At 45.8% G+C, this 26,836-nt stretch overlaps 1 protein-coding gene and 1 pseudogene across 1 annotated transcript in view; one reads left to right on the top strand and one right to left on the bottom strand.

Moving 5' to 3' along the window:
• The window catches only part of Tfcp2l1 (transcription factor CP2 like 1), a 56,805-nt gene that overhangs the window by 26,311 nt on the left and 3,658 nt on the right, over positions 1 to 26,836 (bottom strand). The window contains exons 2-4 of the mRNA XM_021198231.2: positions 25,308 to 25,459; positions 1,037 to 1,113; positions 440 to 545 (exon numbers count right to left, since the gene is read on the bottom strand). Of these exons, the coding sequence (XP_021053890.1) occupies positions 440 to 545; positions 1,037 to 1,113; positions 25,308 to 25,459 (335 nt within the window). The remainder of the gene's footprint in view (positions 1 to 439; positions 546 to 1,036; positions 1,114 to 25,307; positions 25,460 to 26,836) is intronic.
• LOC110321312 lies at positions 1,794 to 2,118 on the top strand (annotated as a pseudogene).

The following is a 26,836-nucleotide window of genomic DNA, read 5'->3' as shown; positions in this document are numbered from 1 at the left end:
TTCCTTTCCTTTTCCTTCCTTCCTTCCTTCCTTCCTTCCTTCCTTCCTTCCTTCCTTCCTTCCATATATAGGTGTATTAGGGTATTCATGCCTCTCACTCTGTGTGTGTGTATGTGTGTGAGTGTGTATATGTGTGTATGTGTGTTCAAGGGACTGAACACATGCTTGCACTTATCAGCCAAACCATCTATCTCATCAGTCCTCTTTCTTTTGGAAAAAGGAAAAAAAAAAAATATATATATATATATATATATATATATATATATGGACCATCATGGCCTCAACCTCAATGTCTTTCTGCCTGTGCATTTCCAGTACTGGGCTTGAATGTATGTGCCACCATGCTGGGTTTCCCTGTGAACATAAATCCAAGTGGCACTCATAAAGAAGTCCCATGTGGCGCAAGCATACAGGGTTGGTGCTGGCCGAGGAGACTCACCAATGTCCAGAATTCGGTCCCCAGGTCGGCTCCACCTCCAACCCTCCAACTGTTGGTACTCTGTGTACTGCAGTCGGCGGTCATGGAAAACGACACGGATGATGCTCTGTGGGAGGCAAATGTTGGAGACAGTTGTGTGTAGGGACTGCAGGGCCACAAGACAAGCATGTGTCCCTGTCCCCAGCCAGGGAAAACCTTCTACCCCTCTCCAGTCCCTTTTCCTAGGGCTTCCTGTCTTTCCTAAGAATCCCAAGAACATGAAAAATGGTAAGAAGGTGGATGCCTTCCATGGTTCCCAGTATTCCGAACAGCTTCACATACATGTCTGATTACTATGCTGTTATATGCAAGTAAGAAAGGCTCAATTGAGGGCAAAATTAGGCCATATCTATCTATCTAACCCAGAGCATACTTTACCAATGAAAGCCACCCTACCCTGCTCCACTGCCCACCCATCTAATCTCCACAGGGACAGTGTACTCCAGAAACTGGGGTGGGATTATAGCTCAGGGATTCCTTCCTACCACCCCAGCCCCAGGCTTTCAGACCCCATAGGCCCCTCTAGCATGTGAGGAGTCAGCCCTGAGGCTCACTCACCTTCACATATTTCGTGTTCAGATCTTGGAAGTCCCCTAGCTTCCGATTCTCCAGCAGCCGAATTTCATATGACTGACCTGAAGGAAGAAGGCAATACAATTTCCATTTCTTTCTGTAATTATTTTTTGTTTTTTGTTTTTGTTTTTATTCTTTGTTGTTGTTGTTGTTATTGTTGTTGTTGTTTTCCGAGACAGAGTTTCTCTGTGTAGCCCTGGCTGTCCTGGAACTCACTCTGTAGACCAGGCTGACTTCGAACTCAGAAATCCTCCTGCCTTTGCCTCCCAAGTGCTGAGATTAAAGGCATGGGCCACCACTGCCCAGTTCTTTCTGTAATATTCTGAGACAGGATCTCATGTAGCCTGAGCTGGCCTCAGACTGGCTATGCAGCTAAGGCAGACCTTGAACTCCTGACTCTCCTGTTTATGCCTCCTAGTCACATCTAGTTTATTCATGGGCTCTGGGGTTCAGAACTCTGGTCTAAATGCTTGCACAGTAAGCATTTTACACAGAGTAAAAATGGTTTTAAAAAATTGGTTTATAAAATCAACTTCTCAGGGCCAGAAAGATAGCTCTTACATGGTGGCTCATAACCATCTATATCTATAATTCCAGGGAATCATCTGGCCTCTGAAGGCACCAGGCACATGTGTAATATACAGTCATACAGGCAACCAGAACACACATACACATAATTCTCAAAATTAAAACTCAAGTCTTTCTCTTGTACCAGGCGGCCTCAGCCGTGAACAACGCAGAAATGGCCAAGGTTAAGGCTCAGGACCTGCACAGCAAGAAGGAGGAGGGGCTGCTGAAACAACTGGATAATCTGAAGGTGGTATTGTCCCAGCTTCACCAAAGTGACAGGCGGTGCGTCTAAGCGCTCCAAGATGTGAGTCCTCACTGTCCTTAACCAGACTCAAAAAGAAAACCTCAGGCAATTTGACAAGGGCAAGAAGCCCCTGGGCCTGCAACCCAAAAAGACTAGAGCCATGAGCCGCTGGCTCACCAAACACGAGGAGAAGCTGAAGACCAAGAAGCAGCAGGGGAAGGAGCAGCTGTACCAGTATGCAGTCAAGGTCTGAGATGACAAAGTGCAAGACTAATGGCAAAAATAAACAAACAAACAAAATAAAACTCAAAATTTCATCCAGGCATGCTGGCATTTGGGAAGCAAAGGCAGGTAGATGGGTCGCTGTGAGTTGCAAGCCAACCAGGGCTACACAGTGAGACCTTGCCCCAGAATAAATAAACAATCTGTTTCTCAGAGCTTTATTTTAACATGAACAGCTACTGTGAGATGTAGTACAGACAGACTTTCCCAATCTGACGTCAGAGACAAAGGGAAGATATGGCTCTAAAGACACATGTATATAAATGTGACCCTAATCCCCACAAAGCGGCCACAGCAACTCCTGGACGGCTTCACACGCAGCTATCAGAGCTTCAGAATGGAGATGCAGCCTAGAACCCCAGTACAGGGGAAGTTGGCAGTGTAAGGCAAGCATAGGTCATGTGGTGAGACTCTGTCTCAAAAAACAAAGCAAAGAGCTGGTGAAAAGGTGTAAGAAGAGACTCCCACGAACTGTCATCTAACCACCACACACACACACACACACACACACACACACACACACACACACACACACAATGTTAACATTGTAAACAAAAAAAGCAACCAGTCAGAGAAATACCTCCACCCTCCTTCAGCACTGAGTCAAATGGGAATCCAGTCCTGGAAACTGGGAATGTTTAACTAGATAGACAGTCGCAGACAATTCAAGTAAGGACTGTAAGGGAAGGTGAAAACCCCTGGGCCCTGAGTCCAAGGACATGCACAGGGAGACACACCAAGACCTCTGGGCCCCTGAACCAAGAGTCAAGCACTCCCTAGGCCTGGATGGCAGACAACAAAAAACAGGATGGCAGAGGTAAAGAAGAAAAGATGTGGCAACAAGCCAAAGACTGCCTGGATCCACCAGAAGGTTAGTGGCCGACAGCAGCCCCTTCCATGGGTGCCCAAGAAACAGCCCAGCACTGTGACCCTCCTCTCCCAGCCTTCAGAGTGGGGAGAACAAGCTGCCGAGGAAACAAGCCCGAGTGAGCACGCAGAAATGGGCAGAGCTGGAAACTAAACCATTTGGACCATGTTGCTGAGCAGCAATCACACACAGAGCACTCTGCAAACCCTGGGGTCTTGAGAGTCAGTAGATGGGCCACAGCCAGCATGTGGACCACAGAGATTCCTGACCGGAGCCCAGACCGGATATGGCGGTAGAGTCATTCACCCTTCTCTATTGGCCACTGTGTGCATGTAGGTGGGCGTGTCTGTTTATGTGTGCAGAAGCTCTTCTGTATGGGTGTGTACAGGAGTGCAGTATATACACATACATTTGGCAGCCAGAGGACAACTAACAGCTGCCCTTAAGCACCAGCCAACTGACCTGGGGCTGCCAAGTTTACTAGACTGGCTGGCTAGAGAACCCAGAGAGTCCCAGTTTTTACCTCCCTCACCTAAGCTCCGTTTCTGGGCCCCTGAACCAAGAGTCAAGCACTCCCTAGGCCTGGACATACTAAGGGCCTTCCACACCCTAACTGGTTCTTCCAGTATCCTTGCCTTTGCTGAAGAATATAGATGGTGTTGGCAGAGGCCCAAGGCCCAAGTGGTCATTATGTGAGTGTACAAGCACTCCAGGGGGCCAATTAGCACTGGCCCCAGGTTCTGCAGGCTGACCTCCACTCAGGCCAAGCAGAGGCAGCTCCTGCCAGATAAAGAATTGTTTCTAAGTCTGCTCCAAGAGTCAGCACTGGCACCTCACCCTCACTGCCCCGGTGGTGGGCCAGGATCACATGGTGAGCTTCTTCATCTTAATGGGAGTCTAATCTATGGAACCTTCCTGGTCTTTCCTCTCAAACATACATGCCTAGGATGATGTCCAGCCACCCTGCCTCTCCCATGTCATCCTGTTCCTCTTGATCAGCTGCCCTGCCCATGTGTGCCTCAAGGCTCACACATACTAGGACCAGACTGGCTTCCCTAACCCTCACAGAATCCTCAAATTCTGGGATTAAATGAGTTTGTTATCATGCCTTGTTTTCCACCATATTTTTTGAGATAAGAGTCTCTCACTGAACTTGGAGTTCACCAATCCAGCTAGACTGATAGGCCAGCAAACCCCAGCAAACCCAGGGACCTACCAGTCTTTACCTTTTCTGTACTGGGAATACCAGAGCCAGTTAGTTCTTTTTTCTTTTAGATTTAATTTAAAACTTTCAAATCTATGGGTGCATGTGTGCATGCCTGCAGAGGCCAATAGAGGGTGTTAGGGTCTCTGGAACTGGAGCTATAGGCAGTTGTGTGCCTCTTTTATGGGTGCTGGGTCCTCTGAGAGGGACAGGATGAAGCAGAATTTGAATAATTCCTTAAAAGACTAGGAGATGGGAAGGCTAGGTCCACTCATCCTGACAATGGACAGGGCATCTGAAACAGGCTTGCACATGCAGGTGGCACAGGAAAGAACTCTGAAGGATAGGTAGTGTCTGTGGTCAAGGGAAGGAAGGAGTGACCATGACAAGAAACTCCAAGCAAAGTGCAGCAAGGCACAGGGATTTCCTCTGGAGAACATTAACGAACGGCTTCACTCATGGGAACACAGTGGTGGTGCTGGAGACTCCTGGGATACTGATTTGCCAAGGTCTCTCAACTAGCCAACAGCAGAACTAGAAACCAGGAGCCCCACTGGATTAAAGTGGAGACTCACAGAGGTTCATTCCCCAGACAAACTCAAACACCCAAAGGGTGAAAGAACCAGGCTGTTCTGTGTGGTTCTTTTTTACCTGTTTTTATCTGGAAGACTTGTACTTAAGGGTATCATAAGAATCTTACAACACATCTGCCAAATTAAGATCTTTCCAACTAAGCAATTATTTGATAATGGAAAGGGAAAAAAATCATTACTGGAAATGAGAATTTTTTATTTCAGAGTTATGAAACAAAAGGGTTTTGGGGGTTGTTTTGTTTCTGACACAGGGTCCACACCTAACTGAGAATGACCTTGAGAATGAAAGATCCTCCTGCTCCACTTCCAGGGCGTTTGATTACAGATCACAGACACACCACCACCCTCAGTTTAAGGGGTTATGGGATACTGAGGTCAAACCCCAGGCTTTGTTCAGGGTAGGTGAACACTCTACCAACCAACTTGGTAGCCACTCTCAGCCTCAGCCAATTGAGTCACTTTTTAAACCTGAGCCAATATTTTAAAGCACGTATCACATCTTCACACCATAAATCCTAATCATATACCATAAAAAGACAATGAGGAACCATTGTCTTTGTGGGGTCTCCCACCCAGGTTTGTCTCTGGCAACTCTGACACTCTGAGACTTGGAGGGGGGACAGAGTGCCTAGCAAGGAATCTGGTGCTGGCTGGGACGTCGGAGGATCCCAGCCTGGCAGGAGGAAGTAGATAAGCAACAGGCAGTCAGGTGACACCAGAAAACAGCCTCAAGGAAATTCCCTGGGAAGACTCGCCCAGCCTTCTACTTCAGATTGTTAAAGGCCTGCCAAAGGATAGCCAGGAAAGAGCTCCAGGTCACTTTGTGATGTAAACTAGCCCTTGGCAGGTGGCTCCCAGCCCAGCCCAGGGAGCCAAGGTGACCTGGGAGTGGCAGGAACAGAGTCAGGACTCACACCACCCACTCAAACAAGGGTGGCTGAGCCTTGCTTCCTTCTTCAATCCCAGGGCTCTAAATAATGTCCAGCCAAGGAGGCGTGGGGACTCTCTGGAAGAATTCTGGAAGAATTCAGCCTGACTCCACACCTCACATCCATGGGATGGCCGGAAACCTGCCTGCCCAAAGGGACCTGAACCACCAGAATGAGCAAAGAAAAGTCTAGGTTCTATTGGCTTTGCCTGCTACTTTACCTTACAGTGGCAGAAGAGAAGGGGTAGTGAAACACACACACACACACACACCTCATTTTTCTTCTTTTCCTTAAAGTAACCCACACTATCCATTGTGACAGTAACAAAGTTCCTGTGAAGACTCAGGTAGTTACTACAATCAGTAACAAGTCCCAGTGGCAAGGACCCTGCCATTAGAATGCAGAAGCAGGACCACACAGGCACGAAAGGGCACAGTTGAGTTTCAACAAAACATTTTACAGGCCACCTGGTGGCAGGTAGCCAGAGGGTAACCTGTGGAGAGGGTTCTCTCCCTATACCATGTATGTTCTGGGATTGAACTCAGGTCCTCAGGCATGATGACAAGCATGCAAGGGGAGGTTCTGTTACTAAGGTCTAGTCTCCCGATTGGTTCTTGACTTGTCAATAAAGAAGGGGGTGGGCAATTGCTGGATAGAAGGTACAGTTGGGACTCCCAGGTCCCAAGAGGAAAAGGAAAGGCAGGGAAAGCGGTGACGGGCTTTTCTGACATGCTTTGAATGAGAAGAAAGCAGTAGTCATGTAAGGTCTCAGGGCAGCTAGGGCCTGTGGCCTCCCTCCACTATGGGCAGGAGCCAAGGATGTTGGCAAGGACTAGCTGATGTAAGCCACTAAGTTTAGGGTAGAGGGAGAGATGGAGATAATAAATTGACACTGGCACAAATTTTCAGGCAGGAGGTTATCTGTGCCCAGCAATTGTGCCTTTAGAGGCAAGTTCTAAATGTAATGGAGCAGTGTGTGTGTGTGTGTGTGTGTGTGTGTGTGTGTCTGTATGTGTGTGTGTGTCTTTTATCCACAGATGCAAGGGTCTCAGGAGTGGGCTGGTAACACATCTCCTCCAGGAGTAAAGGCCAGTAGTAAAGACAAGCCAGGTCAGTGCTGGCAGCTGTATCCCAGAGCTAAGCCAGGAGAAACAAAAAGGAGCCAGGAAGGGCTAGTAGCAGGGTCGCAGCTCCAGGGCAAAGGCTGTAGTGTGGTTTTAAAACTGCACACAACACAAGCGCCTATATCTTTTGAGCTACCCTGCTGGCCCAAAATATGAATTTTCATATAATCTTTGATATTTTGCCAGTCTCCCTGAAGGTCCTTCCCACCTCAACAGTGAAGCCACAGGTCCCAGGAAAAGCACCTACCTGTTCCCCGGAAGAGCTTCCCCAAGTTTCTTGTTCATGGTCGATTCCACCATAGCCCCCTAAGGAGCCAGCAAACTAAGAAGAGCATGAATCTTCCTTATCCACCGTAAGTGATTTAAAAATGGTGAGTAAAAATAAGAGTCTGACTCGCATCAGGTTAGCAATCAGTGAACAAACGCAGCAGACTGCTAATATCCCACAGGACACAGGTAGGAGGAATAGTCATTATCTTACTGAGCATGCATCCTCTCTGACATTTTGACACCCCTCAGTGATGGTTAATACTGAATGCCAACTTGACAGATCTAGAACCACCTAGGAGTCAGAGTCTGGGATACCTGAGAGACCCTTCTAGGTTAGTCTAACTGAGGTGGGAAGACCCATCCTAATGTGGGTGGTACCCGTCCATGGTCTGGGGTCTAAGAATGAATAAAAAGGAGGAAGTGAGCTAGCTGAGCACCCATATCATTTGTCTGTTTTCCAGAAGGATGTCCAGCTGCCTCAGTTCTGCTGCCATGCCTTCCCTGCCGTGGTGAACTGTACCCACAAACTGTGATCAAAACAACCCGTTCTTTCCAGACTTTGCTTTTGAGTATTTTGTCACAGCAACAAGACAAGTAGCTAATAGCCTTGATACCCCACCTCCAGGGTGCTAGCTCATAGGGTGAACAATGGTGCTTTAGAATATTTGTGCAAGGGGTTGGGTAAATGGCTCAGAGGGTAAAGTGCTTGTCCACATAAAAGCCACGTGAACTTGTGAGAGGTGGAGACCATGGAGTAAGCTGGCTCGCCAAAAAAGCCAAACCTCAAACTCACGGTTCAGAGAGAACCTACTTCAATATCTAGGGAGTAGCATGGTGGAGGAAGGTGCTGACATCTTGGTCATCCATATACACACACACAGGCAAGCAAGCACATGTGTGTACAAAAAAGAAAATTACTCGTACAAGGCTGCACCAAGCAGCAGTACTGATAGTTAAACCCTGGAAACATACTGAAATAATCTACCACTGTGTTCCTAGGAAACTGTAACACAGATGTGGAGAACAAGGTACTTAGGGGTCCAAGTTAGCATCATGTGGGCACAGGGGAGGCAAACCTAAATGGAGTCACAGTATACAGCCACTTTGCCTGCCATCCTTCAGTATCATGGTAGACAGGGGAGGTCACAACAGCTGATGGGAGAGGCTGAGCCTCATCCTCTAGAGAGCTTCAGTCAGGCCAGAAACCAGCTACAAAGGACACTGCCAGGGCTGGAGGTGTGGCACTGTGAGAGAACACTTGCTTAGCCTGCTCAGGACACTAGGTTTGATTCCTGGTATGGGGGATGGAGGCAGGCAGATTGGGCATGGCTGCAGAATCGCACCACGCAGTCATGGCATCCTGGAACTCCCTACATACACCACAAAGGCCTCTAGCTTACAAAGATCCACCTGTCTGTCTATTGAGTGCTGCAGTTAAAAGGTGTGCAACCTCATTCTGAGACCCCTTAGAGGTTCAAAGGAAAAAGAACTGACTGCTTTGGGGTCCAAGGATAGGGGCAATTGGGAAAAAAAGAGAGCAACCTAAGTTGCTCTCTGCACTCCTGGAGGTTTCTGGGAGATGTGCACCTTCATGGTTTATAGCTGTTCCCTACCCTGTAATCCCTGTCACATGTGCTTGTCCTGTGGTTTGGGACCTTGCTGCACGCAAGAAATACTACTGGGTGACCAGGACCAGGTGCGAATGTGTTGAGGTTAACCTGAGAAAAATGTAAAGACCCAGGGAGGATGCAGTGGCATTCCATCAGTGCAGAGCTGGCAGCTAACTCCCAAGGGTCGATGGACTTGGTGGGCGAGCATGAGCGAGCATGTGAGCAGCTTCCTTCCCATCTGTGCATAGGTTCAGTATTCTTAGCTTTAGTGGGCAGATGTGGGTTAGTGGTTTCAGCCACATGTGTCAGGTAGATCTTAAAGGACCAAGCAGTATGTCAGTAGTTGTTAACGTAGCAGTAGCTGTCTGTCTGTATGCTAGAGAAATGGGATCAGCTGTAGAGGTTAAATGACCTGCTTGTCCCTCTCTCAGTACAAGCTGGGTCTTGGACACACTGATGTTTTGAATGTTTTACAGTCTAGCCTTTTCAGTCCAGGCACTTTTTGGAAAATACCTTTGTCCTCATTTGAGGGGGCCTGTTGTGAGGTTCTGTGCTTGTTTTTGTGGGTCTCTGCCTCATTCCATCCCTGAGCTTTGACAGGAAGACAGGTGCTGGTTGTACTAGAGGTTATCTATCGGTTTGCAGGAGTAATGAACCAACCCCTTCCCCACCGAAGAAAAGGGAGGGCGCGGCCACCCGCAAGACAAGCGAAAGTTAAGTTGCTAAAGTTCCTTGGCAGTAATTTCAGCTTTGCATTTTGTTGCTCTCTTTCCTGAAATAATGTGGGAGATGCTCTGATCTGTCCCTCTGCTTTGCTTCCTCGGAACTCACCCAGTCTTTAAAAACTCGTCATCATTGCAGAGGCCTCTGTATTTTGCAGCTGCCCTTTTGTAAGAAGCACTTTTCCCAAATAAAAGGATTTAAAAAAAAAAAAAAAAAAAAAAAAGGTGTGCAACACCATGCCAGGGCCTTATCAGCACTGTTGAGGTATATGACAAGTGCTGCCATTTTTTTATCTGTGCTAAATTTTCTCAGTTTGGGCATATAAAATAATGTCCTTGAAGACACCAAGATGGCTCAGCTGGTAAAGATGCCTGCCACTATGCCTGAACACCTAAGTTCAATCTTGGGACCCATATGGTAGAAGGCCAGAACCTACTCCCATAGGTTGTCTATCTGTTTGTCTGTCTCTTTCTTGCACATGCGTGCAGGCAGAACACTGTGTACATAATAAATAAATAAATCTTTTTTTTAAAAGATCATCTTAGACTATATAGCACTAAGTCAGCCTGGGTTCCATGAGACCCTGTCTTGAGAAAAAAAAAAAATCAAAGTCTCCACAGTGCAATGTAACTATGCCACTTCAAGATGAGGAAAAGGGGTCCAGGGGGTGTTAACATGCTCCAGATCATGGTGTAGTAGATACAGAAAAGGGAGCTAGGGTCAGGGCACCCTGAGTCTAGACCCTCCAAGGTTTGGTCTGTATGACCAAGCAATTTGTTTGGCGGGTTGCTTTTTGGCTATGATAGAACCATGCATGTTAGATAAGCACCCTACCGCCGTTGTCATTCAACTTGTGTCATGGGCAAGTTATGAAGTTGTGAGAGTTAGTTGTGTATGTGCTGCATATGCATATGTGTATAGGTTACTGGGAAGGTCGGTGTGAGGGAGAGGAAAGCAAAGGAAGAGGAGAGAAACCTATACAGAGGAGGAGGAGGAGGAGGAAGAGAGAGAGAGAGAGAGAGAGAGAGAGAGAGAGAGAGAGAGAGAGAGAGAGAGAGAATATACTGCATGCAGGGCTGATGAGATGGCTCAGTGGTTAAGAATACCAACTGCTCTTCCAAAGGTCCTGACTTCAAATCCCAGCAACCACATGGTGGCTCACAACCATCCATAACGAAATCTGATGCCCTCTTCTGGAGTGTCTAAAGACAGCTACAGTGTACTTACAAATAAATAAATAAATAAATAAATAAATAAATAAATAAATAAATAAATAAATAAATAAATGACATTAAAAAAAAAAGAATATGCCGCATGCATATGTGTGTGTGTGTATGTGTGTGTGTACAGGGGTTCCTGGGCATTACAAAGAGGCCACAAAGGACAGTGAGTGTCCTGTTCTGCCATTCTGCCTTACTCCCTTGAGACAGGGAATAAGGAGCTAGGCTGGCAGCCAGCAAACCCAATTACCCTCGTGTCTCTGCCAGCTACAGCGCTGGGGGGTTGTTGGTGCTGATGTAGTCATGCCCATTGTTTTATGTGTGTGCTGGGGATCTGAACTCTGGACCTCATGCTGGGCCAGTATGGCCATCTCCCTAGCTCCCAGAGGCAAGTTTGCAACCTGCCTGAGACTCTCTCTCAGTACCTACAAAATGCTGTCTGGAGTGCCTCTTGTGAGCACTCCTCATGACCACACCCTAACAACAAGGTAAGGACAGCATTTTCCTGACCCGGCCACTCTAAAACTACACAACTCTCCTGCAGCCACACCATCCAATACCCCAAGTAACCCAGTACTTAAGGTCACTTAGCCAGGAGGCAATCTAGCAGAAACCCATCCCTGGGACTTGGACTCCAGTACTCCTGCACATATGCATGCAGCACATTCTCTCTCAGGCAGTCCACCGTCTTCCAGAGGGCAGCTCCTGTATCCACAGTGCTGCCCAGAGCAGCCTATCCCAGCTGATCTCCAATGGGCAGAGCCTACCAGGTGCCTTTGCACGAAGGGCAGACAAGCCAGAGTAGTTCTGCCCAGTGGGCAGAACCCAGAGCACGGCCTTCTGCCCAGATCACTGTGTTCCCAAGAACAGGAGGCAATTGCCAGGGCCAGCCAAGATTTACAGGTTGTTTACTTTCCAACAGTTGCTGGTTTAGGTAATGAATGCCACGTAAAATATAATAAGAGGCCATCCTCACCCCAGAGAAAGGAAGGCAGCGTGCCAAAAGCACTAGAATGGCAGAGGAGGAAAGCACGGTGCAGTGGCCATGCAGCCCAGCATGGGCAATTTGTCTCGTCACCTCAACGTGTATGGTACTATTCAAGTACCCGTGACTGTGACGGAGTGCATTCAGTCAGGGAGACAGCACACTGCAGGGACAAAGCCTTCTGTCCAGGGGCCTGAGCCTTTTCCCTGAAGGTCATGATCTATGTCTCAGAAGGCTTTAACTTCCTTTCTGCTATGAATGTCATGAACGAGGTTATCAAACCTAATAGGCAAGACAGTTATCTGTGGGTACTCCTGAAGAAGAAAACCATGGCCTGGACACTTAGAAGGGGCTGCTACCAGGACTGCCTCAGGGCAAACAGCAGAAGAACAGGAAACACCTTGTGGGGCAAATAGTGAGGAAATGCTCAAGGCACAAGTGACAGGGGAGCCAGGCAGAGGCACTCCCTACAGCATCAGCAAGAAACATGAGCAATGGAATGTGTACCAAAGAATTCAGTGTTAGCCTGTAAGTGCGGGGAGCACATACCAGGGCAGGAAGATCAGGAAAATAATGGGAAAGTAGATTCTTTCTTTTAAGATTCTTTAAATGTATGTATTTGTGGGGCAAAGGAATGCATACACACGTGGAGCTACAGGACAACTACGGGGAGTCAGCTCTCTCCTCTAACTATGTGGGTCCCAGGGACTGAATTCAGGTCAGACTTGAAGGCAAGCATCTTTACCTGTTGAGCCATCTTGCCAACACAGGATTCACTTGTCTTTATCTTCCCAACACTGGGGTTGAAAGCATGCACTACCATGCCTGGATTTTTTTTTTTCTTCCTGTAGGTATTGGGGACCAAACTTGGGTCCTCAGGCTTGCTTGACAAGCTTTTCACCACCTGAGCTATTTTATCTCCCCAGCTAGAGAAAACTTACAGATACATTTCTAATACAAGTGTAGGAAGAGGAAAATAAATAGGAAATCACTATCAGGCAATTACAGAAAGGGGTCAGGCTATCGGCACAGCCTAAGTGTCCCCTCTGCTAAAAGAATTCATTAGCTGCACAGGGACACTTGTAAATCCACCGCACAGAAGCCTAACACAGACACACAATGACCACTGGTCGCCTTAATTCAGTCTTTAGGCTAACATCACTAGCACTAAGAATCAATCTCAAGGCATCATGATTCCCAGTGGGACACCCTGCCAAGGAGTATTTCAGCAGCACTCAGGCCAAGAGATGCAGAATCTGCATGTCAAATACAAAACTTCTGAAAGGGGCTCAGGAGCCAGCTCAGTGAGTGAAGTACCTGGTATACAAGCATAAAGGCCGGAGTTTCATGCCTAGACCCACTGCTTTTTTTTGTTAAAAATAAATAAACAGAACAGGCTGGAGAGGTGGCTCAGTGGTTAAGAGCACTGACTGCCCTTTTAGAGGTCCTGAGTTCAATTCCTAGCAACCACATGGTGGCTCAGAACCATCTGTAATGGAATCTGATGCCCTCTTCTGGTGTGTCTGAAGACAGTTACTATATATATATAAACAAAAACTCCACAAATATACATAGAAGACCTCAGAGGATGCTGCAGGATCAGAGGTAGATGTGCATAATATGTTCAAAGCACCAGGTGGAATGCCTAACAGTATCATTACTCACAAGAAGTACAACAGAGGGAGGAGGGAGGTTGGATGGTTGGACACTGGGTACCAAAACAAGTTGGAAAGAAAGAGCAGGTTCCAGTGTTCCACAGCACTGCAGGATAACTGTGGTTTATAGCTTCTTATTGGATGCACACAATCCAGCAATCAGGAGGCTGAGGCAGGATTCACAAAGGTTTGAGGTCAGCCTAGGCTACATAGAGAGATCCTATCTCAAGAAAATAAAATGATGCCGGGCAGAGGTGGCACATGCTTTTAATCCCAGCACTCGGGAGGCAGAGGCAGGCNGATTTCTGAGTTNGAGGCCAGCCTGGTCTACAGAGTGAGTTCCAGGACAGCCAGGGCTACANAGAGAAACCCTGTCTAAAAACAACAACAACAAAAACAAAAAAAAAAAAAAAAAGAAAATGATAAAAGAATAAGGAGGGAGTTCAAAGGTTCCCAACACAACACACACATACACACACACACACACACACACACACACACACACACACCACCACCACCACCACCAAACACATGTAAATAGACATAATCATATGCATGTAATCTTAAAATATTTTTAAGGCATTTAGCACACAAGGAACACTAATACCTAAGATTGTCCTTTGGCCTCCTCAGACACACACACACACACAAAGTGGCAGAGCAGTTATTTACTGTGAACAAGACCCCAGTTCCCCCCCCACACACACACACACAAATCCAGAACAACTGTCCACCAACTAAAGAAGGACTAACTAAACAGGATATGGACACATTACCCACACATAGAAGGTGATTCTGTGATTTCAAGGAGTTAAGGTTCTGATATAAAGGTATCATGGCTAAGCTGCGGAAACACTGTGCTGAGCTAAAGAAGGCAATCTCAAATGGCCAACATTTCCAGGACATCATTAATAGGCAAACTGTATTGTATGTGTCCATGCCCATGTGTGTGCATCGCATTTTCCTCTTCTTGTCTGCCTGTCCATCCGTCCGTCCATCTGTCCCTCCCTTCATCTGTCCGTCCGTCCATCCATTTCTCCCTTTCTTAGTCAGGGACCTTTCACTGAACCTGGAACTCACTTGCTAGCAAGTCCCCTAGGGACCCTCCTACCTCTACTTTCAGTGTTGGAATTAAAGGTATACTACCACATCCTGCTTGTCCCTGCCCCCCCCCCCACATACACACACAAGAGTCCTAAGGGATTGAGTTCAGATCCTCATGCTGTTCTTACAGAAAACTGAATTCAGTTTCACCCAGGAGGCAGCTCACAGCCATCTGTAACTCTAGTTGCAGTGGATTTGATGTCTTCTTCTGACCTCCACCTGCCCAAGGCACATGCAATGGTATTCATACATCATACATACATACATGCATGCATGCATGCATGCAGGGTGTGGTGGTTTTATATGAGAGTGGCCTCATAGGCTCATATATTTGAATGCTTAGCCCCCAGTTAGTGGGACTTTTGGGAACCCTGGGAAGTCTGGCCCTGTCAGAGGAGGTGTGTCCCTGGCGATGGGCTTTGAGGTTTTAGAAGCCCAGTCTCTGAGTCTCTGTCTCTCTGCCTGTGGATCAGGTTGCAAAGCTCTCAGCTACTGCTCCACCATCGCACCTGTCTACTTCTTGCCATAATGATCATGAACTAATCCTCTAAAACTGCAAGCAAGCCTCCAATTAAATGCTTTCTTTTATAAGAGTTGCCTTGGTCATAGTATGTCTTTGGAGCAATAGAACCATGACTAAGACATGGGGAAAGCATTCATAAGCATAAAATAAAAATAAATCTTTAAAAAAAAAAAAAAAGACAAACAAAAGCCAGGTAGTGGCATAGCCTCTGATCTCCAGAGGCTCAACACCGTGCAAGCGGCCTGCATGCCACAACCCCAGCACTTGGGAAGATCAGTAGTTCAAGGCCATTCTTCAGCTCTACAAGACCCCAGAGGAAGGGAGAGAGGGACCTAGAGGAAGGAAAGGAAAGGAGGTGTACCCCTGCATGTTCTGGGGCAAGTCATACAACCTCTCTAAGCTTCGGTTTACCCACCTATGAAGCCAAAGGCTGAGGAACAAAGGCGAGCCCAAGCTCCTCTAATCTGAATACATTTATAATCACCAGGAATTTTCAGGTTCTCATCAGTTGTCCTGGTGGCAGACACCCAGAGGACTCTGCATTTCTGTAGGGATGCTGATGCACAGACATTTGGAAAGAGATGTAGTATCCATGTCACCTGTGTTTGCGATAGGGATGGGGGTTCTAATTTCTGCACTCTGGATTCCTAGATCCCTTCCATTCTGGAGCTACAGGGTCCATGGTAATGTGCTTGGGAATCCAGAACATCCAAGGTTCTTGCAGGCATAGAGAGCACTGAGCACTGAGTGGTCTTCAGCCAGCAAGGCAGAGTCCTCTTCAAGGGACAGAGCAGTCCCATCCATCTTCTCTACTCCGTTCTGACCTGCCGCTCACACACAAAGGGAAGTACACTCTCTGGGAGCCCAGAGAGGAGCCGGGCTGTATTCACAGAGACAGCTAAGACCCCACTGTGTACGCTGAGAAGTGTTATTCCCCGCTTCAGGCCTTGGTTTTCTCACCAGTTAGATGGGGTTAGAAGAAGGAGCCTTCAAGTTATCCCAAGGTCTTTCTTATGCTAGGATATGTAGAGGGGCTGGGGCTGGACTATAACTCAGTGGTTAAGAATACTCAATACTCGCCGGGCGTGGTGGTACACGCCTTTAATCCCAGCACTCAGGAGGCAGAGGCAGACAGATTTCTGAGTCTGAGGTCAGCCTGGTCTACAAAGTGAGTTCTGGGACAGCCAGGGCTACACAGAGAAACCCTGCCTCGAAAAGCCAAAAAAAAAAAAAGAATACTCGATACTCTTCCAAAAGTTCCCAGTAGCTATGTCAGGTGGCTCACAACCACCTATGACTCCACCTCCAGGGGATGCAACTCCTACTTTCATGGCCTTCATGGGCACTTACACTTGTATGTACCCACCTACACAGATACACAAATACATCTTTAAAATTAAAGGCATGTGAAGGGGCCGGGGATGAAGCTCAGTGTGCTTAGCATACACATTGCACTAGGTTTGATCTCCAGCACCTAGCTGGGCAATGTGGTGCATACCTTTAATGCCAGCACTCTGAAGGCAGAGGCAGGCAGATCTGAGAGTCTGAGCCCAGCCAAGGCTACATATTAGGACTCTGTCATAAGAAGAAAAACAAACAGACACATATACGTATATATGCCCAATGCTAGTGTGACCAAGACAAACAGGTAGAAGACAAGAGACTGTGGGACATTATTTCTAGAGTGGGTATGTCTCCCTGCTCAGTAAACTCCTTTCAGAATAAAGAGAGAGAAAGCATTTTTTGTTTGTTTGTTTGTTTATAGGTAATGTGCACCAAGGTCATTTGTCTTCTGTAGTTTATATATCCAAACTTGAGGCTAAAAATTAAACTGAAAAAGAAAACTTAGCTGTGGAACAAAGAGAGCAGAGGGGTTAATCCCACCCCTTTCTTTAAATTCAGTCACCTAAAGACCTGGAAGAAGGAAAAATGTAACCAGACATTCGTGGAACACTATATGGAAGACTACAGGAAGTGCAGGGCCTAGACCTACCAAAAACAAAAACCTAGTTTGCCAATGTCTCCTCCCGTTCCTGCAGGACCCTCTATAGCCCCATCCTTCCCCAGACCCCTGTCTGATCAGTGAGGAGAATAGAGAATTAAGACACCTGTCAGGCTGTCACCTGAAAAAAATGAGGACAACTTATTTTAAGGTATACCTAGGAAAGAATATCAGGGCAGGAATAAGACTCAGGGTTAGCTCAGGCTCTGAGTCTGATCCTCAGTCAGGGATAGGGAAGAGGGATTAATTAGAAAGTGCTTTTCTGATGGACCTAGAGGGCATGTGCTCTGACACTTATCATAGTGATTGATTATAAATGCTTTTAGGGACTGGGGATATGGTGGAGTGCTTGCTTGCTGTGTGCCCAAAACTGAGGGTTAGACCACCCGCCTTATATAAACCTGTTCAGGTTATCCAAGCTCTTAGGATGTACAGGCAGGAGGAACAGAAGTGTATGATCATTCCCAGCTACACAATGAATCTGAGGCCAGCATGGGGTTTATAAGACTGCTGAGAGGGCTGGTGAGGTGGCTCAGCGGTTAAGAGCACTGACTGCTCTTCCAAAGGTGCTGAGTTCAAGTCCCAGCAACCACATGGTGGCTCACAACCATCCGTAATGAGATCTGACGCCCTCTTCTGGTGTGTCTGAAGACAACTACAGTGTACTTATGTATAATAAATAAATAAATTTTTTAAAAAAAGACTGCTGAGAGAGAAAGAGAGAGAGAGAAGGAAGGAAGGAAGGAAGGAAGGAAGGAAGGAAGGAAGGAAGAAAGAAAGAAAGAAAGAAAGCAAGAAAGAAAGAAAGAAAGAAAGAAAGAAAGAAAGAAAGAAAGAAAGAAAGAAAGAAAGAAAGAAAGAAAGAAAGAAAGAAAGAAAGAAAGAAAGAAAGAAAGAAAACAAAAACTAATTCTAAAGTGCTGGAGTCTCACATCAGTTAGGCACATTTTGCATGCACGCGTGGACACATACACACACAACTAGTGTACCCTATCTTGTTTAATCTTGGAAGCACACAAATAAATAAATAGATGTAATAAAGAAAGATTAAGCTCTTTGTGTGGAATTGACCAAAGCTAGCTTTCTCCTCAGCGAGCACTCAGGAAAGAGCTTCTTATCTCCAAGGCAGAAGCACCTGGGGTTCTCTCTCCACCTTCTCCCTTCCCTCAGGCTCCAGTGTCAGGAAAGCTGTGTCCACAAGGACCTTTGACCCCAGCAGGGAACTTGCAAGCCTTCATTCTAGTCTACAGCTGTTTTCTTTAGAAGACTTTTCTCAGAAGATATATTGGCTTTTCAAACCATTTTCCCCGTTTCTAAAACCAGCCACCAGGTTTGGTGACCAGGATACGCCTGTGACACTTCTTACCTGAGTCTTTCTGCTACTTAGACACTCTTTGGACACTGCCCAGGAAATGGTGGTCCAGAGGTTCAGTAAGAGAATTTGATTTATAGATGAGGGTCAACATAATAAATATAAATAACTTAAGAGAAAATCTTTCAATAAGTTAAAACGGTCTTGAATGGCATGTAGTTCATTTTTAAAACTGTGATCTGAATATATAGCCCAGGCTAGCCTCAAACTATAATCCTCCTGCCTCGGCAGAGGAGTGCTGAGATCACAGATGCGAAAATTAGATCAAAATCTGTAATATGACTTGAAGGATATTAATTCTGCAGCCATACCACCCTGAAGGCACCAGATATTATCTGATCTCAGAAGTTCATTAAGGTAGGTCCTGGTTAGTGGCTGGGTGGGGGTAGGCTGAGAAGACACCTGGTAGAGTATCATTAATGAGGTGAAGGAAAAAGGATATAACATTTTCCAAGTAATCATTGCTCACATGTCATAAGGCACCCAACATAACGCTTAAAGTGCAAGGTCAAAAAGAAAAACAAAGGCACGGGCAGACGAGCTGTAGCCTGAGCTGACCCTGGGATCCCAGAACCCAGAGTTGGAGGACAGAACTCTTACAAGCTCTCTTCCGGTCTCTAATGTACGCATGGCTTGTACGCATTCATACAAATAAATAAACGTAATAAAAAATGTAATCATGGGTCTGGGAGTGTAGGCCCATGGTTGGCATGCTCAGGGCTCGCAGATCTTACATGCTATGCCATAAATATAAATGCCACGAAATATAGTTAACATGTCTGACAGAGGAAAAATAGTACAATATACGGCTGCTAAATGGTTCATAAATTATGTCTCTTTCGGTGGGTGGGGCAAATATCTCAAAGAGAAATGTACAGTAGACATAATAATAAAATTACAAAGTCATTCTAAAAGACCAACAGACATTTTAGGTATTTCATCACGTTAGTCATTACGGAGCACAGAAGGTTTAACCAAACTAATGGTCACCTATAATCCTAGCACTCTGGAAGGCTGACAGGAGGTTCACAAGTTTGAGGCCACACTAGGCTCCCTAAAGCTTAGGACCACACCTTAAAAAAGACAAAAAAGAAAAAAAAAATCAAATCAAGTTTTGAGGACTTAATACAAAGCAGCGTAGAGGTAAGAGCACATACTGTTCCTGCGGAGGACCCACACTCAGTTCCTAGCCCCTCGCGCGTCAGGCAGCTCACAGCCACCTATGACACCATCATCTCCTGGATACCTGACNCCTCCGACCTCTGCTGGTACTGTACTTGCTCTTACAACCTGACTCCACACACCATAAAAAAGTGGATTAAAAATGCTTAAGAGTGATTTTTTTTAAAATCTTTTCAAAAAAGCAAATCTCTGAGTTGAGAAGATGGCTCAGTGAGTAATGCATTTGCCGTGCAAGCAGAAGGACCTGGGTTTGGATCATCATAACCCACATAAAGCTAGCTAGCCATCAGTAACATCTATAACAGTTCTCCTATGGAGCGGTGGTAAATAGGCACAGGAGAGTCCTACAAGCTTATAGCAAATAACTAAGACTCCATCTCAAACAAGGAAAAAGACGGTGAAGCCAGACACCCAGTGTTGTCATCTGACATGTATCTGTATGTATATGCATACATGCGATGGTTTGAATAAAAATGACTCCCGTAGGCTCACACATTTGAATGCTTAGTCACCATCTGGAAGAATAAGAAGGCATGCATGGCCTTGTTAGAGGAAGCGCATCACTGGGGTGGGCTTTGAGGTTTCAAAAGCCCATGCCAAGCACACTGCCTCTTTCCCTCTCCGCCTGCAGATCAGGATGTAGCTCTCAGCTGCTTCTCCAGCACCATCTCCAGCTACCATGCTTCCCGCCATGATGATAATGGACTGAACCTCTGAAACTGTAGGCTGTCCACAATTTAATGCATTCTTTTCTAAGAGTTGTTTTGGTAATGGTGTCTCTTCCCAGCAATAGGTCAGTGTCTAAGATACTACACAAAGATTTTTATTATTATTATAAAAAAAAATCAAGTCTCATGTTTTACTAATTGTGAAAACTGGGAACACCTGACTTTTTTTTTTTCATTTTTTTCATTATTAGATATTTTCTTTTTTTTATTATTATTATTTTCTTTATTTACATTTCAAATGCTATCCCGAAAGTTTCCTATACCCCGTCCCCCACCTCTGCTCCCCTACCCACCCACTCCCACTACTTGGCCCAGGCCTTGCCTTGTGCTGGGTCATATAAAGTTTGCAAGACCAAGGGGCCTCTCTTCCCAATGATGGCCAATTAGGCCATCTTCTGCTACATATGCAGCTAGAGACACAATCTCAGGGGGTACTGGTTAGTTCATATTGTTGTTCCACCTACAGAGTTGCAGCCCCCTTCAGGTCCTTGGGTGTTTTCTCTAGCTCCTCCTTTGGGGACCCTGTGTTCCATCCAATAGCTGGCTGTGAGCATCCACTTCNGTGTTTGCCAGGCACTGGCATAGCCTCACAAGAGGCCACTATATAAGGGTCCCTTCAGCAGAATCTTGCTGACATGAGCATTACTATCTAGGTTTGGTGCCTGATGATGGGATGGATTCCCGAATGGGGTAGTCTCTGGATAGTCCATCCTTTCATCTTAGCTCTAAATTTTGACTCTGTACCTATATCCTTTCATGAGTATTTTGTTCCTTATTCTAAGGAGGAATGAAGTATCCACCCAGTGGTCATCCTTCTTGGTTTTCTTCTGTTTTGCATAATGTATCTTGGGTATTCTAAGTTTCTGGGCTAATATCCGCTTATCAGTGAGTGCATATCTAGTGACTTCTTTTGTGATTGGGTTACCTCACTAAGGATGATATCCTCCAGATACATCCATTTGCCCAAGAATTTCATAAATTCATTGTTTTTAATAGCTGAGTAGTACTCCATTGTGTAAATGTACCACAGTTTCTGTATCCATTCCTCTGTTGAGGGACATCTGGGTTCTTTCCAGCATCTGGCTATTATAAATAAGGCTGCGATGAACATAGTGGAGCATGTGTCCTTATTACCAGTTGGAAGATCTTCTGGGTATATGCCCAGAAGAGGTATTGTTGGGTCCTCCGGTAGTACTATGTCCAATTTTCTGAGGAACCGCCAGACTGATTTCCAGAGTGGTTGTACAAGCTTGCAATCCCACCAGCAATGGAGGAGTGGGGAACACCTGACTTTGAGAGAGACCCTGAGATGCACAGGGCTGGCTGGCATGAGACACTCCGCCAAGAAGATAATGTGTAACATTTTAACACTGAGGTTCTATGTTAGGTATATAACTAAAAAACAATCAAGCTCTACGTGGAAGAATGCTTGTCGGGGTTTAATTTCTAGACAGACACTGAGCTATTATATTCCTAGTCCTCCAAGTTTAATTTTTTAAATTACATTTATTTGTATGTGTGTGCACATGCCCAAGCCATGGCACATCTGCAGGGGTCAGAGGTCAGCGTTTGGAAATCAGCTCTCCTTCCACCATGTGGGTCCTGGGAATTGAACTCAGGTTGTCAGGCTTCCCTGTGGAGTCATCTCATTGACCTTTAATGTGTAATTTCTAACAAAAACTGACTGCCCACAATATAAAACACTGGAGTAACAGAGTTTATGGTATGGTACTATATGATCCCAATTTTAAAACATGTACATATAAAATACATAGACAGTCAATAGCTGGGCTGGCAAGATGTCTCAGCCTATTGTGTAAAGGCTCTTGCTGCCAAGCCTGACAACTCCCACTGCCAGGACCCACGTGATGGAAGGACTGACTTCGGAGAGTTGTCCTCTGACCTTTGGATGTGTGCCACAGCAAGAGTTACCCACAACACAAATGAATGAAATTACACACACACACACACACACACACACACACCACTTACAGGTGATATTAGAGGGGATTTAAATTTGATTGATTTTTCTTTTAATTTTCTGTCTTTTGCTCTGCTGTTTTAAGCTTTCTTGAGTTTCAATTGGATTTTTAAAAAAATTGGCAGAAACATGCAAATTAGCAACAATTAATATATTTAGCTTATTGACTGGCTACAGTCACACAGTAGTTACCACAGAGAGGAAAGCACAAAATGTAAATAGCAACTTTTTTAAAGACAGGGATTTTATGTAACTATGGCTGTTACAATGTAGAATTCACAATGTAGACCCAATCTCAAACTCATAGAAATCCCCCTGTCTCTGTTTTCTGAGTGCTGGGATTAAAGATGTATGACTAAATAACTCATGTTATAGCTATAATTCTGATAGCTTGCCTGCCTGCCTTCTTCTCTTCTCTTCTCTTCTCTTCTCTTCTCTTCTCTTCTCTTCTCTTCTCTTCTCTTCTCTCTCTCTTTCTTTTTCTTCACAGCCCTTCAGTTTTTTTGAGACAGGATTTCTCTGTGTAGCCCTGGCTATCCTGGAATTCACTCTATAGACAAGGCTAGCCTCAAATTCATAGAGATCTGCCTGTGTCTACCTCCCAAGTGCTAGGATTAAAGGTGTGCACCACCCAGCTTGAAAGACTCTCTTTCTTTCCTTCCTTCCTTCCTTCCTTCCCAAAGACAGTGGACTCAAGCATCTCAGGCTATCCTCACTCTCTATATAGCTGAGGATAACCTTGAACTCCTAATCCTCCTGCCTCTCAGAGAGCTGGGATTACAAGTGTGTACCACCACACAACAATCAAACCTAGGGCATGCTACATAAGTACGCTGACTACTGACCTATTTTCCAGCCCTTCTAAACAATGTCAAAGCAATCTATACTTTCTGTAGTAAACATCTATTACTTTACTAGTCAGTCAAGACTACTAGTCAGTCATTTGTGAAACCTCATAAGAAACAATCTGGGATGCCCGGGGGTGTGGGGCGGGGGGCTGGAATCAGAGATACCTTGTCTCAAAATATTGAAAAACAGAATGAATAACCGAAAGTATCTAGGGATGGAGGGAGTGTGGTTCTGTGATAGAACACTAGCCTATTGTGTAAGGCTTCTCTGAGCAAGGGTTCGATTTCTATTGTAAAATAATAAATCCATAACTATCCAAAGGGAATATACTAAGTTAACACAAGCAGATGGATGGAACCTCAGAGTGGGCCCTTTTCCCTCTTTTAACATCTATAATGGAGAAGAGGATGTTCTTGTAAATGTGTTAGTAAGACCTCATATGCTAGTAAACACCTTCAAACACTGACTAAATAACAGCGGAGGGGCATGGTGAACACAACCAAAGAAATCCTTAAGATGGGGAAGGGGACAGACACAGTGTTCAGCAACAACACCTTACAGCACTCATATGGAACATGGCCCCAAACAAGACCAACATCAGTTCAGTGGTCTCATTTCTCCACTCTCAAGATTAAGCAAGAATCAGGAAGGGGATAGGGGGAGAGTGATGGAATGCTGAGGGGGCCAGTGAGGAAAGAGACTGCTCAGAGAGAAGCTGGCAGCATTTAACCTTCAACAAGGAAGAAAGCACAAGGACGGAAGCCACTGTGCAAACACAAGGGGCTGCTTCCAGTTGGCTTGTCACCTGCTGCCATCAATGGCCACCAAGCTACCACAGGAATAGTAAGTGTGCAGCCCAGAGGTGAGCAGTACCTTCCTCAGGGACAGGCTAGCAATGACGGATTCATGCAGAGGTGGACTAGCCACTTCCATTTGTTGTGTTCTGGACATGGGCAAGGTCAAATCCAAGAGGCAATTCTACAGAATGGAGGCAGCTTTTTACGAGGGCTCGGCTGCCCTTCCCAGATTCCAACCCCTAGCAGAGCAACCAGTGTGCTGGATGAGGGAATGAAATTCTTCGAGGCAATCCAGGAGACAGTGCTAGATACAGTCCCATCATCAGGACAGACACCAACAAAGCTCTATCCACCAGGGTACCGCTGGGGTGTCTGACAATGAAACACTCAAAAAGGGGAGCATGGGGTGGTGAGATGGTTGGCTGGACAGGGACACCTGCTGCCAAGTCAGTGACCTGAAGTCTACAGAGTGAAAGAGAACAAGTCCCTCTGACTTCAAGGGCACATGTGTACACACACACATACACACACACACACACACACACACCCCATATATAAATGTAGTCATGCATACATACACTTATATATATACATAATATAATCACACGTGTACAAACATACATATATATATGTACATACATATATAGACATAATAAAAAGACTTTAAAAGAAGTATTAGAAGCTAGATACAGTACAAGCCTATAGTCTCAGCACTTAGGAAATTAAAGCAGAAGGATCTTGGGTTCCATGCTAACCTGGGGCTACATAGCAAGACTCCAACCCAAAACACAACAAAGACTGGAAGGACTGATAGTTGCACAACTGTCATCATGCCATGCAGGCCACTTACCTTCACCTCTTTAAACACCCTCCCAAAATCAGACTTTCTCCTTTTACACAAGAAATCCCCGAGGCCCTGAGACTAACGGCAGGTCACTGTGCTAGAGCCACCAAGGGCAGCTGCTTTCCGGCAGGTGGAAGGCAGACTCTGAGCTGGGGAGGATGTGGGCCAGCTGTTACTCCATAAAGGACAGCAGACCAGGTCTCAGAAGCACAAACAGTAATAGCAACCACCTGAGGACCACTGAGTTCTGGAGGCACATGAGTACTGTCCCGAAGTGACCCACCCCTGGCTTTCCCCCGCTTCTTCTCTTCCCCTTCTCAAGAGTCTGATTCTGCTATCCAGGCTGCCTTAGTGTATGGAGTAGGTAGGACTAAAGGCTCACATCACCACTCCTGGTTCAGTTTTCAATATTTCCATTTACCCAGTGAAGTCATGTAGGTCCTGGGAAGCCACACAGCTAAGCCACAGAATCTGACCCTGCGCCCGACTCCTAGTCCCAAGTCACAGGTAAAGAGGCTCAACAGGGTCTTCCACATCATCTGCTAACTATCCCACTTTTCCCCTGCACCCAGGTTACAACTCTGTGGAGGCCTCTACCTTGATTGAGGTATGTCAAGGTCTCTTCATGTAGCTTCACTGCTGGAGAGGTGGCGGCACACAACACATACTGTAGGGGTGGCAAGCGGGCCCCATTCTCAGGAGATAGCTGCGGCTCTTCCTGCTTGAAGATGGGCAGAGCCAGCACATCACTGTAAAACACGGGAATCTGTGGTCAGGAAAAGCCCAGGAACATAGAGCAATGTTGGGCAGAATAGATGTAGGCCTTGGCAGCAAAGACAACTTTAGAGTCCAGCACAACATGCTGGATGGCCTAGCTCCTCATCCACATGGCCCAAATCCCAGATGCAACCATTACTGTATGTCCCTAGCTTCACCCACTGGCTCTCATGAGATGTGTTCACCCAAGGCCTGGAAATGTGGAAGTTTAAAGTTGTCTCCTACCTCCCCAAACCTAAGTGACATTATTCTTTCTTCCTTCCCTTTTTTTCCTCCTTTCTTTCTGGGGGAAGGATACAGTGCTCAGGGACTGAACCAGAACTGTGTCCATGCCAGACAAGTGCATTACCACTGAGCTATATGTCCCCTAGCCATGGACACCTCATTTCTGTCTGTAAGCACTCACACAAAACATCGTCCAGGCCGGGTGGTAGTAGCTTAGCCTTTAATCCCAGCACTCGGGAGGCAGAAGCAGGCGGATTTCTGAGTTTGAGGCCAGCCTGGTCTACAAAGTGAGTTCCAGGACAGCCAAGGACAATCATCTGAACTATGTTATTACTTTTTTACTTTATCTATCTATCTATCTATCTATCTATCTATCTATCTATCTATCTATCTATCTATCGATCTATCGATCTATCGATCTATCGATCTATCTATCTATCTATCTAGTGGGTGAATGGGTGTGCATATGTGTAGGGGTCACAGGACAACTTGCAAAATTCATTTCTGCCCTGGTATGTGGATGCCAGAGACTGAACCTAGGTCATCAAATTTGGCACCTTTACATACCTCCCCAGCCTCAACTTTTATCCTTGAATCAGTGCTTCTATGTATCAGCAGTTGGCAGTACTCCATAACTATAAACTCACAACTGAAGAGCAGTTAGCTTCCTCACCCAGATGGACGCACACCTTCACCTCTTCCAAAATAGGGATTTTTAACATGTATGTGTTTAGTTATTTGTGTGTCCAGGCACATGTGCATATTTTAAAAAGTGCACACTCAGCATGTGCACACACATCAATATCAGGGGAAAACTTTTGGAAGCTGGTTCTCTCCTGCTATCATGTGGATTCCTAGGATTGGATTAGGGTCTTTAGGCTTGACAGCAAGCACCTTTTACTTGCTGAGTCATACTGTAGGCCCATAGCTCCCCCTTTTAAAACTCATAATGAACTCTCCAAAATACTATGAAGATAGAAAACCTTGATTTCAGTTTTCTTTTTTCTTTTTTTTTTCTCTCTCTCTTTTTTTTTTTTTTTTGTTTGTTTGTTTGTTTTTCGAGACAGGGTTTCTCTGTATAGCCCTGGCTGTCCTGGAACTCACTTGGTAGACCAGGCTGGCCT

Source organism: Mus pahari, chromosome 5 (assembly GCF_900095145.1).
Source record: "Mus pahari chromosome 5, PAHARI_EIJ_v1.1, whole genome shotgun sequence".
NCBI lineage: Eukaryota > Metazoa > Chordata > Mammalia > Rodentia > Muridae > Mus > Mus pahari.
The sequence above is the reverse complement of the archived record's forward strand: the minus strand, read 5'-3'. Positions and strand labels throughout refer to the sequence as shown.